Source organism: Xyrauchen texanus, chromosome 23 (assembly GCF_025860055.1).
Source record: "Xyrauchen texanus isolate HMW12.3.18 chromosome 23, RBS_HiC_50CHRs, whole genome shotgun sequence".
NCBI classification, from domain to species: domain Eukaryota; kingdom Metazoa; phylum Chordata; class Actinopteri; order Cypriniformes; family Catostomidae; genus Xyrauchen; species Xyrauchen texanus.
The window spans coordinates 39,304,445-39,320,458 of NC_068298.1; the positions used below are offsets into that span (position 1 = coordinate 39,304,445).

The 16,014-nt window shown below is 38.6% G+C and overlaps 1 protein-coding gene across 2 annotated transcripts in view; it reads left to right on the forward strand.

The window, feature by feature from the left end:
• LOC127617263 (gamma-aminobutyric acid receptor subunit alpha-2) overlaps positions 1 to 16,014 on the forward strand; it is a 146,464-nt gene that overhangs the window by 37,104 nt on the left and 93,346 nt on the right. For both annotated transcript variants that reach the window (XM_052089207.1, XM_052089208.1), the window contains exons 5-7: positions 6,657 to 6,877; positions 14,396 to 14,478; positions 15,544 to 15,687. In XM_052089207.1, coding sequence (XP_051945167.1) covers positions 6,657 to 6,877; positions 14,396 to 14,478; positions 15,544 to 15,687 — 448 coding nt within the window. The remainder of the gene's footprint in view (positions 1 to 6,656; positions 6,878 to 14,395; positions 14,479 to 15,543; positions 15,688 to 16,014) is intronic.

Here is a 16,014-nt window from a genome sequence, read left to right on the forward strand (position 1 = left end):
TCCATTGTATGCTTCAGGTTTATGAAGAGCTGCAAACTTCTGGCAAACATTTGTGTCAAATCACAAGCTCATTTGCATGTGAAAATAATGAGTGGCGATGTGACAGGGTCCGGAGCAGTCACAAGAAGAATCACATCAGAGAGAAGGAATTGCGTTCCAAAAAATATGTTTTATCCATTAGAGGTGCAAAATGTGCAAATAAATAGTTGTGCAAATAAATTGTTTAAAAGCAGTCTTAAAAAAGGTTTCATTAAAAAAAACACACAGTCTAAAGGTAGACCTGTTTTAGGCACTAAATGCCAGTACCCACTCCCCTCCCTAAACATTAGAGGCCAGAGTTTTGTTGCACTCAAGCAGTGCTAGCAACCTTGTCCCATGTGACTCAAACGCTTGTTGTCTATCTTGTTTTCCCCCCTATAATGGTGGCTTGCTTAAATACATGATTTTCATGCCACAACTAATTGGAACATACCATTATTTAAATAAAATTGTGGCTGGCAACGCCGGCTCTGGGATGGACGAGGCTGGCAACGCTGACCATGGGACGGACGAGATTGACCATGCTGGCCCTGGGACGGACAAAGCTTCTGGCTCAGAATCTGCCTCCCACACAGTGAACGTGGAACCAATGATCTGCAGGGCGAGGTCAATATATTGAGCGATGGTGAGGGTACTCTTACCGCCTGGCATCAGAGAAGAGATGGGCTCATTAATTCCAAATCGGAAACAGTCCTTGTGGGACGCCTCATTATAGTGAAAGTTAGATGACATAAGATAGCGTTGTGTGAGGAACAGGGTAGAAAATGCATGCTTATGAACTGCTAATCTGCCGTTTTACATGTGTTTTGTATGAAAGTAAATAAAAATAATTATTGTTGTTGTGTCTAGTGTTTGTTTCATCTGGAAACTGGAGCAGAATGTAAACATAATTTTGCAAAACTTTATGTTTAACGTGGTTCTATGAGACCAGGTTGGTTTCTTTCCTACATTCTTAAGCAAGTGTCTTACTAAGTATCAATTTGTTCTTGACCTAGGAATGAGGAAGTGGGAGATGGAGAATTCAACTCAAAAGTAATTTTATTCCTCACACAAAAACACATTCGCTTGACAGTGTAACGGTAAAGCTTCATATAAACACTCAAATGCTATATTTAGTAAGACTGGCAGCTGCCAACACACTCTAAGCTCAGCTGGGCTCTCTCTCTCTCTCTCTTGAGGTCTGACCCCTTTTATTTCCCCCATCTCTGTGAACAAAGAAACAGCAATTACCCGAGGGTGAGCGGAGACACACACACACAGAGAGAGAGGAGAGAGAGAGAAGAAATTGCTCACTGGCTCCCGGACACGCTACCGCCCGGTCTTCAACCACTCCTCCGCCTTCTGCCGGATGCCAGCTTGCTCCTCCCCTGGCAGACGGCAGCAAGTCTTCAGGCCCCTGGAACCACTCCTCCCCTTCTGCAGCAGATTACATTTGAGCTCCATTTAATCTCATTGCTGGAGAAAACTGAGAAATCAAAGTAATTTGTGCTTCCGGGACCCCAGCTGTGATGGATGAGGGTGAACCTGGGTGGTTCTGTATCCTGGTAAACCTGATCTGCACTGAGCCCCCGTTGCAGATTTACCTGGCCTAAACAAAGCCACGATGCTCCGATACACACACACACACACACACACACACACACACACACACACACACACACACACACACACACACACAGAAGTTCACCATGTCTATTAATGCCGTGTGCCTCTGAGCCATAGGGGAACAAATAAGCAATGAGTAAAAGAGTGAGATGAAGAGATGGCAAAGGAAAATGGAGAGAGAGGTTGTAGAGTGAGCTGTATTTGTTTGGCTACTGTACTGCCCTTTGGCCCCAGGGGCCTCTCGTATACAACACAGAGGTAATGGACAGTCAAGATTCATCTGTACTGATACCTGTTGTCAAACACTGCTTACTAACCCACACGCACTTTGTTTTGAGAATCTACTGTATTTTAAAAAATGGATTCGAAATATTTTGAAGTTTCAAACAAACACAAAATATGTTCGATTCCATTAACAGTTCTTGCAGAATGGATGCATTCTTCCTCTGATGTGGACAGAACTCCATACAAACATACTGTGACAGTGTTTCCTGCACCACTACTGAATCTGAATCTGAGTTGTGTATTTAAAGTTCAAATGAAATGTGATAAGTGAGAAAGGCTGTGCTGTGAAATAATGCAAAGAGAGTAAATTGTCAACAGTCATTGCTGTTGGAAGGCAACATCAAACATACAGTACAGCATGACCAGTGTCGAGTTATTCATGAACAAATGATTAATGACTGGTTCTGACTCATGAATTAAACTTAAACTCATGAGTTAATTGTTTGTACTGGTCTGAAACTCATTCACTCACTGAATCATTCAAAACAGCTCTTGATTTACATAACCGGTAATCATTACTTTTTTCACGTTCAACTGAAATGAGAACTCATACTGTGTTAAGGCTAATTCACACTGCAGCAACAAACACAGTTGTGTTCAACCTGTTCGTGTTTGCTGGGGTAAACTGATAAAGACGATAAATCTATCAACCAACTTTAGAATGTTTGTTGGGGCAGTTTGTAAATGACAGTTTACCCACACTCTATGCATGTCTGCCGCAAAGTTAATTTGCATGTGAAAATGATCAGTGTTGCATTTGTGGCATCTTTGCATTGAACACAAGGGTTGTTGGTGTTTGTTGAGGCAGTCTGAAAATTACTTTAAGTTTTCAAACATTCTAAATCAAAAACCAGCTTTACAATGTTTGAAATGTTGAAGTTTTTTGGTGTTTGTTGGGGCAATTTGAAAATGACAGTTGTTTCTCAACATTCTCATTCCAAAAGACAATTTTTAGAATGTTTGCAATGGGGGCAGTTTCAAAATGACAGTTATGTTTTGATTTTTCAACATTCTAAATCTAACAACCAACTTAGAATGTTTGAAATGTTGGAGTTTGTTGGTGTTTGATTTGGCAATTTGAAAATAACAGTTATATTTCCAGACATTCTAAATCCTGCAGTCAACTTTAGAATGTTTAAAATGATGGCGTTTGTTGGTGTTTGGCGAGGCAGTTAGAACATTTCAGTTGTTTCCAACATTCTAAATCTAACAACCAGCTTTAGAATGTTTGACGTGTTGGCATTTGTTTTGGCAATTTGAAGATGACTGTTGTTTCCCAAATTATAAATCCAACAGCCAACTTTAGTGTGTATGACATTTTTGCATTTGTTCTTATTTGTTGGGGCAGTTTGAAAATGACAGTTATGTTTCCTGACATTCTAAATCTGAAAGTCAACTTTAGAATGTTTGAAATGTTGATCTTTGTTGTTTTTTGCTGAGGCACCTTAAACCATTATAAATGTAGTATAGAGTGAGCACCATTTTTGGGTGGATTGGGGAGGGGTTATGGAGCTTTCCTAAAAATACTTAGGGGGCTTTCACACTAGCACTTTTGGTGTGCACCCCGGTTCGAATGACGTCAGAGATCAGTTCCTTTGGATGATGTGAACGCTGTCTTCCGAACTCGGGTGCGCACCCGCAAACCATACTCGAGTCCGCTTAAAAAGGTGGTCTGGGGTACGGTTCATGTGAACTCCAGTACGGTTCGCTGCTGACATGAACGCAATCGAACCAAACCGCGGAAGTGAACCGCTATTGATGACGTATAATGTGGTCGTCAGTCTCACACGCGTCACTTTCAAAATGAGCGGAAAGGGTTTACTTTCGTGCATGCGTGCAAATACACTTACCTTGACGAAAAGCGGGATTGACGCACACGTACACGCACTGCAAGCAGAGAGATGATTTCTGCTTGCCTTCGCAAAAATTGTCTTCGGCGGACAGCCCGCTGTCTTTTGAACGATTTCAGTATTTTTGCGGCAGACAGACGCAAGTGTGTTTCTGTATCTTGATGTTGAAAACAAAACCAAAGGTTAAAAAAAGAACAAATGTGAACCGAGCAAGTCTATTAATTGAATTTTGACGCCTTTTCATTTCGCGGTTATCAAGCAACACGATTACGCACCAGCTGCAGCTTCATGACGCAAGCGTACCGCGGTTCGGATACAAATATATAATGTGAACACAGTCCATCGGGGGCAGGGGGGAGGGGGGAGCAATCGAACTCGGGTTCGGAACAGGCAATCGAACCAAGTGTGAAAGCCCCCTAAATAATCATGATTGGCATTCTTACGGACCTAGGCCTAGTTGCAAGAAACCTATTAAGCTGTGAAAACCCTTATTATTTGTAAGTCTATTGTCACTAAGAGTTTTCTTAATTCAATGTGTTTTTTGCAATCTGCAGCTGGATTTGTTAATTGTAATCAAAGAGTTAATTAATTCCTTAATATTCTTAGTCCTACACACACAATCAGAAATGTTGTGTCTATAAAGAATCCCATGCAAACGCACACTTAGCACCTGTAAAGCAATCTCATAAACACCTCAAATCCAGACCTCACCACCATGTTTCTCTTATCTTCATTTCTTTTACTCTGTAATAATGGGATAAGAGGGTGTGAGTCTCCTGGCAAGTCTTTGCTTATTAATGGATGTTAATAAAACTCTCCTCAGACATAACTATACAATCCCCTTGACTGAAAATAGAAAATAGATTGATCATAACCATCAGTGTGCCGACTAGACAAAACATCTGGATCTGAGAGACATGCCATAGACTGAGCTGTACATCCATAAAAACAAACAACAGCACTTGTAGCGCCTGTGAAAATCAGGCTAGAGTCAGTGCAGTAATCTAGCACTATAAACTTTTGACCTCTGCGGCAGTGCTTCAATCTGCAACTGCTTTCAGTCTAGAACAAATTGTAATCTTGAACTATATATTAGGGTTATAGTTCTTGACTAAAAAGAACAGAATTTAGTCTAGAACTTCTTTTAGAACTAATTTTGATGTAGAATCTTGTTGTATAGAAGTAGCCTAAATTGTTTAGTTTAGAACTACTTAAACTCTAGAAATATTTGTAGACTAGAACTTTTGTTTGTCTAAAACTGCTTTAACTGCTACAATTGTAGTCTAGAACTGATGTCAGTCTAGAACGTATTTTAGTCTGGAAAGTTTAGTATAAAACTGGTTCATCTGCTTGTAGTCTAGAAGGAATGTGTAATTGCTGTTAGTCTATAACTACTTAAACTCTACACCTACTTGTTGGTTAAAATTACTTTTAGTCTAATGTTGCTTTACATGCTGGAATTGCTTGTAGATTAGAACTGTTCAGTACAGATCTGCTTTTAGTCTACAAGGGTTGTAGTTCTAGACTAAGAGGAACAGCTTTTTGTCTAGAACTTCTTTTTGTATAGAACAGCTCTGAGACCTTGTAGCCTAGAAGTAGCCTAGAATTGTTGTTAGTATAGACCTACTTAAACTCTAGAACTGCTTGTAGTGTTTAATTGCTGTTAAGTCTAAAACTGTGAAACTGAGATCAATTGTGAATGGCTTTTAGTCTAGACCTTTTAGTGTCTTAGCCGCTTGTTGTTTAAAGGTAGCCTAGATTTATTAAATTTTTTTAGTCTAGAAATACTTAAAATTGAGAATTGGTGTTTGTCTAGAATAGCAACAACTGCTTGAAGTCTAAAAGGGTTTTGAGTCTAATACTGCTTTAACTGTAGAACTACTTTTGTGAAGAACTGCTTTAACATCTTGTGGTCAAGATGTAGCTTAGAATTGTTCAGTCTAGTGTCTCATCAACTTTACAACTGCTTGTAGTCTAGAATGGATTTGGATATAAAACAGCTTTAAATCTAGAACTGTTTTAAGTTTAGAACTAATTTAATCTAGAACTTTTTTAAAGTTTAAAACAGCTTTAACAACTTGTAGTCTAGAAATAGACTATTATTGGTCTAAACGTGCATTAAATATAGAACTTATTTCAGTCTTAAAAAAAAAGATTACATTTAGTCTAGAACAACATTAACAGCTTGTAGTCTAGAAACAGCATACAATTGCTGGTAGTCCAGAACTAATTAATCTATAGAATTGCATATAATCTAGAATTGATGTGAATCTAACTACTTCAATTTGAGAATGTCTTGGACTAGAATTGCCTTTAGTCTGTCTAAAGCATTTAAAGTTAATTAAAGAGTTTTCCCAGTTCTATCAGCCATGTCAACCTTCAAAATGACATAATTGCGCACCAAAGCCACTTGCAATTGAGAGTGGCATCTGATTGGCTGTGCTTGCCCTCAGCACTAGTTAAGGCTTTGAATAATTGGCTGTACCTTACAGTGCTTGTGTCTCAATCGCTGTATGCTCAACCATCAAATCAGCAAATGTGTGTATCCTCTAGTGAAGTCAAATTAACACGTAAAGATGGATTGAGGAAATGAAACACTAAAAACAAGTAATTTCAGGGCTAGATAAAGCTTGAATTTGAATTGAATTTCTCTTTGCTAAAAAAAAAACCCACTTCACAATGCATTAGACATTTTTAAGGTCATCAAATTGATTGCATTGTTAATATTGTGAATTCAACAGCCAATTTAATGCCAGCCAGTCAATGTAAGAGGGTATTGTGTTCCAAATTGCAATGAACTAAACAACAGCACAGCTATTACTAAAAGAGAACATTCACAAACAATCCCAAAACTAAAATGATTGTGTTTCTTGGCAGGAGTACACCATTGACGTGTTCTTCAGGCAAAGCTGGAAAGATGAACGGCTGAAGTTTGAGGGACCAATGAATATTCTGCGTTTGAACAACCTGATGGCCAGTAAGATCTGGACTCCAGACACATTCTTTCACAATGGGAAGAAATCTGTTGCACACAACATGACCATGCCCAACAAACTACTGCGTATCCAAGATGACGGCACCCTACTCTACACCATGAGGTAACCACACAACTTTGGTGTGTTTATCTGTATTAATTGCATCTACAGTTCTGCTTTTTCATGAGTTGAAGCATAAAACTGCAATAAATCAACTGGAGAGTTGTGTGCTTCCAAGGTTTAGAGTAATAGCTCACCTAAAAATAAAAATGTTGACATGATACTCATCCTCATGTTGCTCAAAAAGTAAAGTAGCGTATGTAATTTTCGCTGTGGAACACAAAGTTTAAATTCACACTATAAGGCAAATGCTCAAATTTGATTATTTACTAAAGGTTCATATACGTTTTTCTACATGGATAGGAGTCAAGTTTCGTGGGATGGGTAAGGCCTGTCCCCACCACTTTATTTACATTTATGCATTTGGCAGACACTTTTATCCAAAGCGACTTACAGAGCACTTATTACAGGGACAATCCCCCCGGAGCAACCTGCAGTTAAGTGCCTTTCTCAAGGACACAATGGTGGTGGTGGCTGTGGGGATCAAACCAGCGACCTTCTGATTACCAGTTTACCAGTTATGTGGTTTAGACCACTACACCACCACCACTCCACCACTTTATGGAACAGCTCACAGCTTTTTTTTTGTCACAGCTCACTATCGGTTCCAGTGAAATCACAAAACGAAACGCAAACATGTCCCCTCTCCTGATATTCTTCCTATGACATACAGTGGTCATTTTGGCTGGTTCAAATAAGAAAATATATAAGCCGTCTTGTAACAACCAGCTCTTCTGTGAACTCCCCATCACTTCTTAAAACAAAGTCATACTCATGAACAATGGCCCAAATGTGCCACTGGTCTATACACATGATGCTCCTTAACTGAGATTGGCATATTCATCAGAAGCAAACAAAACCAAACAAGGTAACACTTCATTTTACAGTGTCCCTGTTACAGTGTAATTACCCAAGTAAGTACAACATACTAAATAATGTTGAAACAACTTGTAATTAATTATGGAACAGCATGTACTTGCACATTGTAATTATGTATGTGTAATAGACAAGAATTATTAAATGTGTTTAACAGGCCATTCTTGTAACAAACTTATTTGTTTAATAAGAAGAACTTGTTACATACATGGAACAGACAAATATTGTTACATGTAATAGCATTATAATTACATTCATTTATATGGATGTGTACTTACACATCCACCTGCCTGGCATGACATGGACATTAATGAACAAGACATGCACAAATGTATTTAAGAATATAAAACCTTTATTATATCATCATATTGATAGTAAAGATTTTCTTAATTTTAGCACTGCAGCTTCAGGGAGCTAGTTTTATCTAAAAAAAAATAAATGTACATTCTCATAATCAAAACAAAATACATTTAAGGTACCAATAAAAAAATAAAGCAAAATGTAAAACATCTAGACACATTACAGATGTACTGCATAATAGACAGCACTTTTTTTTATTTTATTTTTAGGGAAAAATATGAAACAGACCTGTTTGTCATATTCACCAAACTATACTTTTAGGACAACATGAATTACTGTCACTAATTAACTATTAAATAATGGTAAAATCATGGTTTTGTAAACACCAAATTTTATATAAAGTAGGGGCTTCTAACTAAACAACATCTTCCTTTGTAGAAATTATTGTATTGGAATAGAGAAAACATTTGTCTATAATGCATCACTTTTTTATATAGAAAATAGAATTGTATTGTACCATGTGACAATTGATTCACTTGTCGTTTATATACAACAATGTCCCCATGATTCAAATCGCTTAAAAAAACATACTAAACTATGTTTTATTGAAAATGTAAAAATGCAGAAAGTTTTTTGTGAGGGTTAGGTTTAGGGGATAGAATCTATAGTTTGTACAGTATATTTTACCATGCAAAGCCCACCCAAAAAACAATGATTTTTAACAACCTTTGCCTGTTCCATGTATGTAACAAGATCTTCCTATTACACAAATAGGTATGTAACAAGACTGGCCTGTTACACTCATAATTACACACGTAATAATTATTGTTTATTACACATACATAATTACAATATGTAAGTAAATGCTGTTCCGTAAATAATAACATATTAAGTACATATTGTTTCATGTTATTAAATGTAGTAATCTGTACTTACAGTTGAAGTCATTAAAACAATTTTTTTAACCACTCCACAGATTTCATATTAGCAAACTATAGTTTTGACAAGTCAAATAGGACATCTACTTTGTGCATGACACAAGTCATTTTTCCAACATTTGTTACTGACAGATTGTTTCACTTTTAATTGACTATATCACAATTCCAGTTGGTCAGAAGTTTACATACACTAAGTTAACTGTGCCTTTAAGCAGCTTGAAAAATTCCAGAAAATTATGACAAGCGTTTAGACAATTAGCCAATTTGCTTCTGATATGATGTGTATTGGATTGGATGTGTATCTGTGGATGTATTTTAAGGCATACCTTCAAACTCAGTGCCTCTTTGATTGACATTTTGGGAAAATCTAAAGAAATCAGCCAAGACCTGGTCCTGGACCATGGTTCATCATTGGGAGCAATTTCCAAATGCCTGAAGGTGCCACATTCACCTGTACAAACAATAGTACTTAAGTATAAACACCATGGGACCACGCAGCCAACGTACCGCTCAGGAAGGAGATGCAATCTGTCTCCTAGAGATGAACGTAGTTCAGTGAGAAAAGTGCAAATCAATCCCAGAACAACAGCAAAGAACCTTGTGAAGATTAATGTAAACACAGTTAATGAGCCAGCACCCATGCCTGCCACGGTTAACGAGCCAGCTCCCATGCCTGCCACGGTCAATGTGCCAAAGCCAATGCCTGTCGCCTCAACCGTCCCAGAGCCAGCACCTGTAGCCTCGACCGTCCCAGAGCCAGCACAGGTAGCCTCGACCATCCCAGAGCCTGCGCCTGTAGCCTCGACCGTTCCCTTGTCACTGCCCATGTTCACGACCAAGGATGGACGTTCCCCAGTCTCTGCCCAAGTTCACGATCACAGAGGTTGTTTCCCTGTCACTGCCAATGTTTATGACCATAGTGGTCATTCCCCAGTCAGTGCCAGTGCTCACGACCACAGAGGTCATTCCCCAGTTAGTGCCAGTATTCCTGACCACAAAGGTAGTTTCCTTGTCACTGCCAGTGCTCACAACAACGGAGTTCCTTCCCCAGTCAGTGCCAGTGCTCACGACCACAGAGGTCATTCCCCAGTCACTTGCCAGTGCTCATGACCACAGAGGTAATTCCCCAGTCGCTGCCGGCATTCCTGACCGTGACGACAGCACCCTCTGAGTCTTCCATGGCTTCGTCCCTCAAGCCTTCCACGGCTCATAGCTCCAAGCCCTCCACGGCTCCCTGCTCCAAGCCCTCCACGGCTCCCTGCTCCAAGCCCTCCACGGCTCCCTGCTCCAAGCCCTCCACGGCTCCCTGCTCCATGCCCTTCATGGCTCCCTACTCCAAGTTCTCCATGGCTCCCTGTTCCAAGCCTTCCACGGCTCCCTGGCCCAAGCTATCCATGGATCCATGCTCCAAGCCTTCTGCAGCTCCCTGTTCCAAGCCTTCCACAGATCCGCCTTCCCTGGCTTTGCTCATCGAACCTCCCATGGCTCCACACTCCACGGCTCCGCCCGCAGAGTCTTCCACAGCTCTGCCTATAACACCAGAAACCCCACCTCCTTTGACTCTGCCTGCTCCTACTCCTGTTAACCCTCTTCCTGACCCTATTCCTGCCCTATGGCTACCTCCCAGGCCTCCTGACCCTGTCCCACCCTGTGACCGCCTCCCAGGCCTCCTGAACCTGTTCCTGCCCTGTGGCCGCCTCCCAGGCCTCCTGACCCTGTACCTGTCCTGTGGTAACCTCCCAGGCCTCTTGACTCTTTTCCTGCCCTGTGGCAACCTCCCAGACCTCCTGAACCTGTCTCTGCCCTGTGGTTGCCTCCCAGGCCCCGGTCCTTGCCCTAGGGGGGGACCTAAGAGAAATAGTGTTCTGTCATGAACTTTGATTCCCATCAGTCACAGCAGCATCCAAATATAGCCACCCTCCACCTCAATCCCTATCACCAGATTTCTAATCAGCCTTGCCTGCACGTCATCACCACATCTATCACGGCACCCTTTATAATAGACTCTGTCTCGTTTACTCACTGTGAAGTATACGCTCTATTCCATGTGTCTAAGATGTTACTAAGCCTTCATAGTTCTGCTGGATTCCTTCTTGATATACCTTGCCTGTTTTTACCACGAGTTTGCTTCTAGCCCATTTACCTCAGATTTCAAATTGCCTGACCTCCTGCCTGTACTGTCTATTGGATTGTTTGTATATGTTCTATCGTTTGTATTGTACAAACATAATCTTCATTAAAACTCCAAACTGCACTTGCATCCTACTCTCCTGGTATATTACATGACACTGAGATGTGCTGGAAATGCCACTGTGATGGGAAATGTTATGATTTTCAGGAGAAAAAAAATGTCCTGTAATCAATGTACACTGTTGGACATTGCTTGTAGACCAATAATAATAAAAAAGAGTGAGAGTGTGAAGTGATAAAAGTCCACAGTGATAAAAGTGCTCAAGCTGAAGAAATAACCAAATAAGTAAAGGATAATGTAAAGTCAGCACGTTGTTAACGCATAATAAACCCTGACAGGGTGATTAGGACCCCGACGTGAAGCAGAGAACGCTTGTATCACCCTAAATGGGTTTATTTTGCAATAACAACTGGCTGACTGTACATTATCCCACTTATTGCACAGCTACTAACCAAATAAATAAATACATGGACATAAAATATTTCATTGAAATTATGGAATTTGAGAAGAAAGAGATTACAGAACAGCTGAAATCAACCTCCGGCTTGCATCGGAGTTCTGTTGATGTTTTTTTTTGTCTGACTCCTCATTATTCAGCCTATTACAAGACTTCATGCCAAATAAATAAATAAATGCACATGAAACATTAATTTGATTTGAAATGATTTTATTAGCTTACTTGTAGATATCGCACAATGATCCGAGAAGCAGGAGAGATGGCTCGCAGAACCTGGATGAGCGGTCTGGTACATGGATGTGCGGTTTTTAGAGAGCAAAATCGGACCTCAGGATGGCGCCACTGACCAATCAGAATCTAGTATTTCAGAGAGCTGTGTAATATATATATATATATATATATATATATATATATATATATATATATATATATATATATATATATGGTTATTTGTTAACCCAAAAGTTAGATGATTTCACCTAATTATTTAATAGTTAATAGCAACTATTAACAACAATAATCAATTTAAACAATTCTTTCTACTGTAGCAATTTATGTTTGCCAAGCTTGATAGAAACTTGGTGCATAGAATTGAACTGATGTATGGTTACAGGTGTGTATAAATCAGCTCTAGCAGCTTTGAACGCTGCTCATCCAATCAGAATTTGGAGAAGAAACTATCAGTTTTAAAATCCTCATTTAAACCTTGAAACACCCTGTAATCCTGAGCATTAAATAAACATCAAAATGAACAACCCCATTAATCTCTCTCCGGCTCCCACATTATGACAGTCCTCATGCGCTGGGCTTATTGATTTAACTGCCAATTAAGAAGTTTCATCTCAGTTTGGATATGTGACACTCACTGTTCTGAGAGCTGAATACATTTTCTCAAAACCAGTGACTTCCTCTTTGTTTAAGGTATAGTTTGCCTAAAAACAGAATCTTCTGTCATCATTATGTTGTTCCAAAACCATATGACTCACTTTGTCCATGGACCACATAAGGAGATATTAAGATTGACCACCTTATTTACCTCCCAACATCCTTCCGAACATCTAGTTTTGTATTCCAAAGAACAAACAAATTAATCATAAGTAAATTATGTCAGAATTGTAATTTTTGGTGAAGCAGAACAGTTCTCTTCACAATAGACATTTTCAAGAGAAAACGTTATTAACTGTACAGCCACACATCCTCATCAATCCAGTTACCTCAAAATGAACCAGAAAGAGTGGAACACATGATATATTTTCATGTGTCGTGCACACAAGCAGCCTGATGTCTGCATCAAACAACTCAGCCTTTGGTAATGACTCTTCTATCTTGACACTGTTCCAGAACACATCATGACACCAGCACCTACCCTCACAGTTTTCTTCTGTCTTGTAAATTACTCTCTCACTCAGCTGTTCATGTGTTCTCAAATGCATCGTGTCGCTGCCAAATCATTGAGTGGCTGACCAAGACCGGGAGAGCAGGAGGAGAAAGAGAGAAAGACAGAAAAACTCAGAAAGGAAGATAGACGGAGAAGAAAGAGATTAACATTTATAATACTATTAATTAATTAATACTATTAAGAGCTCTGTTTGAAATAGTTTGTTTTAAGTCAACATTACTGGGCTGCACCATTAATCAAAATAAATAGGAAATTGCGATATTGCGATATTGTCTTGTGTGGTTTTTAAACTCTAAAACGATTTGATTTAATTTAATGAATAAATAGTCACCATGTGCTTCACACTTCAAAGTGAATGGATGGCACTTAAACTGTGTGTTCTTAAACACAGGCAACAAAAACTCTCACAATACCGTGTTTTCAGCACCTTCAAGACTAGCAAAATATGCACATGCACCATATGAACTCTTGATTCTTGAGATCTATGATCTCTTGAGGAGCTTTGAGTTTGTCTTGCGCCAGGTTCACTTTATTTTCACGTTTACTTTATTTTTTGAATAGCGATGTACTGCATTCTATTCGATTTAGAATGAGAAGCATATTTAAAAAATCTTGTGTGACCTACACAGGAAATACAAGGTCTTTGTTATGGTTTCACTAAAATAAAGGCCTGATGGTTTGAAAAATATCAAAAATAATAATATTATTAAAAAAATAGTCATCAATATTATTAATGATGATGATAATAATAACAAAAATAATGTTTATGTATTGTATTATTATTATTAATGCATTAATTATATTAATATTTGAATAATAACAATTATTGTTAGTAGTAGTAGTCATATCAGTATTAAATGAATAATATTATAGTTGATTGAGTAAACACAACAAACAAACAAACAAACAAAAACTATTAAGGTGTTCCTTCAGTTTTCTGCCAAAATAAAGTTTACTATTGTAAAAAAAATACATTACTATTGTATTATAAAAGGTTAATATGCAATATAATAATTAAAACAAGAAGAAGACAAAGAACAATAATAATAATAATAATAATATTCAATGTGATTTATGCGTTTTTGTTCTCTCAGATTTGATTTCTAAGTGGCAGGGATATGAAATGCAAAATTTTTATCCACAGTATGATTTATTGTATCATTTTTTACCAAATTGTGCATGCTTATTGTAAAATCACACCATTTAAAAGTAAATAGTGTCCAAATAAATATTAAATTGTCATTTTTATTTTTTCAGTACAGTGTGTCTCACAAGATCTTTACATTTTGGTTCATCATTGCTTCTAATAATGTAAATACTGTAAGATTTTTGTGTTTTTCTGTGTCTATGCAAATGGCAGATTGACGGTGCATGCTGAGTGTCCAATGCATCTCGAGGATTTTCCCATGGACTTCCACTCCTGTCCGCTCAAATTCGGCAGCTGTAAGTAACAATAGCTGGATTCATTCATTCATGAAGATTCTGAGTGTTGTTGCTATTACTATTGCTCATAATTAGGGTTATAGATTTCAACAATAAGTTCGAAATTCAGAGTATTTTTACTTTACAAAGTATTTCATGCAACCAGTTGAACTATTCAGTCCCATCATAACATTATTGTTCTAACAAACTCTAGACCGCAGTCAAACGAAACTCCTCAGATGCCCACAAAATGACATTTCATCACAATGTAAAAACATTGTCAGTGAACCAGATAGTTAGTGCAATATCCATAGATTGACAGTTGCTAACTTTAATGACTGAATAGAATATGTCAGGCATATTGTTTTACACACAGACAAAAAAGATAGAGTTCTACAGCATAGAGTTCTATAGTATGTTATAAACAGAGGCGGCTTATTTGTCTCGTCTTTGTCATAAAACATAAACAGAATATAAAAATCTCTTACACACGATTACTTAAAGCAGATGCTTCTGATGAAAACAAGGCCAAACTCTGAGTGAGATGATGATTAGATCCTGCTTCATGGAGCAAATGCTGACATGCTACTGAGCGACTGAAGGAAAGTTGGGCAGCTGCTCCCGGGTCAATCTCTGCAATCTCTGGCAATTCAACTTATTCACAGATGCGACTTATCTGTGTTTTTCTTTTTTTCTCAATCACCGATTTTGACCATGTGCAACATTATTTCCGGAAAATACGGTACATTGATGGTGGGACAATGCATATCTAGAGACCATAATGGCATAGAGACATGGGGGGTGGAGCTCTTTTGACTTGAGCCAGTAAGCAACCACCTAGCAACAACAGAGAACGACCCTAGCAACCACCTAGAACACCATAGCAATGCTTGCAAAGTGTTACAAATCACTCTGAACACCTAAGCAACCACATAGCAGCACTCTGGCATCCTTGCAGAACACCATAGCATTGTGGTGGTGAGTTTAATACAGCCGAGCACCACTCATATTTTCTGAAGATCTGGTTTGGTTTTAAATTTCAAACAATCTTTTGGAAGGTTTTAATTGTGTCCACACTCCCTACAGATGCCTACACAACAACGGAAGTGACGTACACCTGGACAAAGAATGCATCTAACTCTGTGGTGGTAGAGGAGGAGAGCTCTAGACTCAACCAGTATGACCTAATGGGACAAACTGTGGGCAACGAAACCATCAGATCCAGCACTGGTGAGTTTCCAGTGTGTTTCATTAAAACACCAATGGTGGCTATAAAAGGCCTGGACACTGAAGCCAGGTACACTGGTGGCCAAAAGTTTGGAATAATGTACAGATTTTGCTGTTTCAGAAGGAAATTGGTACTTTAATTCCCCAAATTGACATTCAACTGATCACAAAAACAGCACCATCATTAATTGAAAAAAGTAATTTTTGATCAAATATAGACAGGTCCCATTTCCAGCAGCCATCACTCCAACACCTTATCCTTGAGTAATCATGCTAAATTGATCATTTGGTACAAGAAAATCACTTGTCATTATAGATTTGTTAAATGAA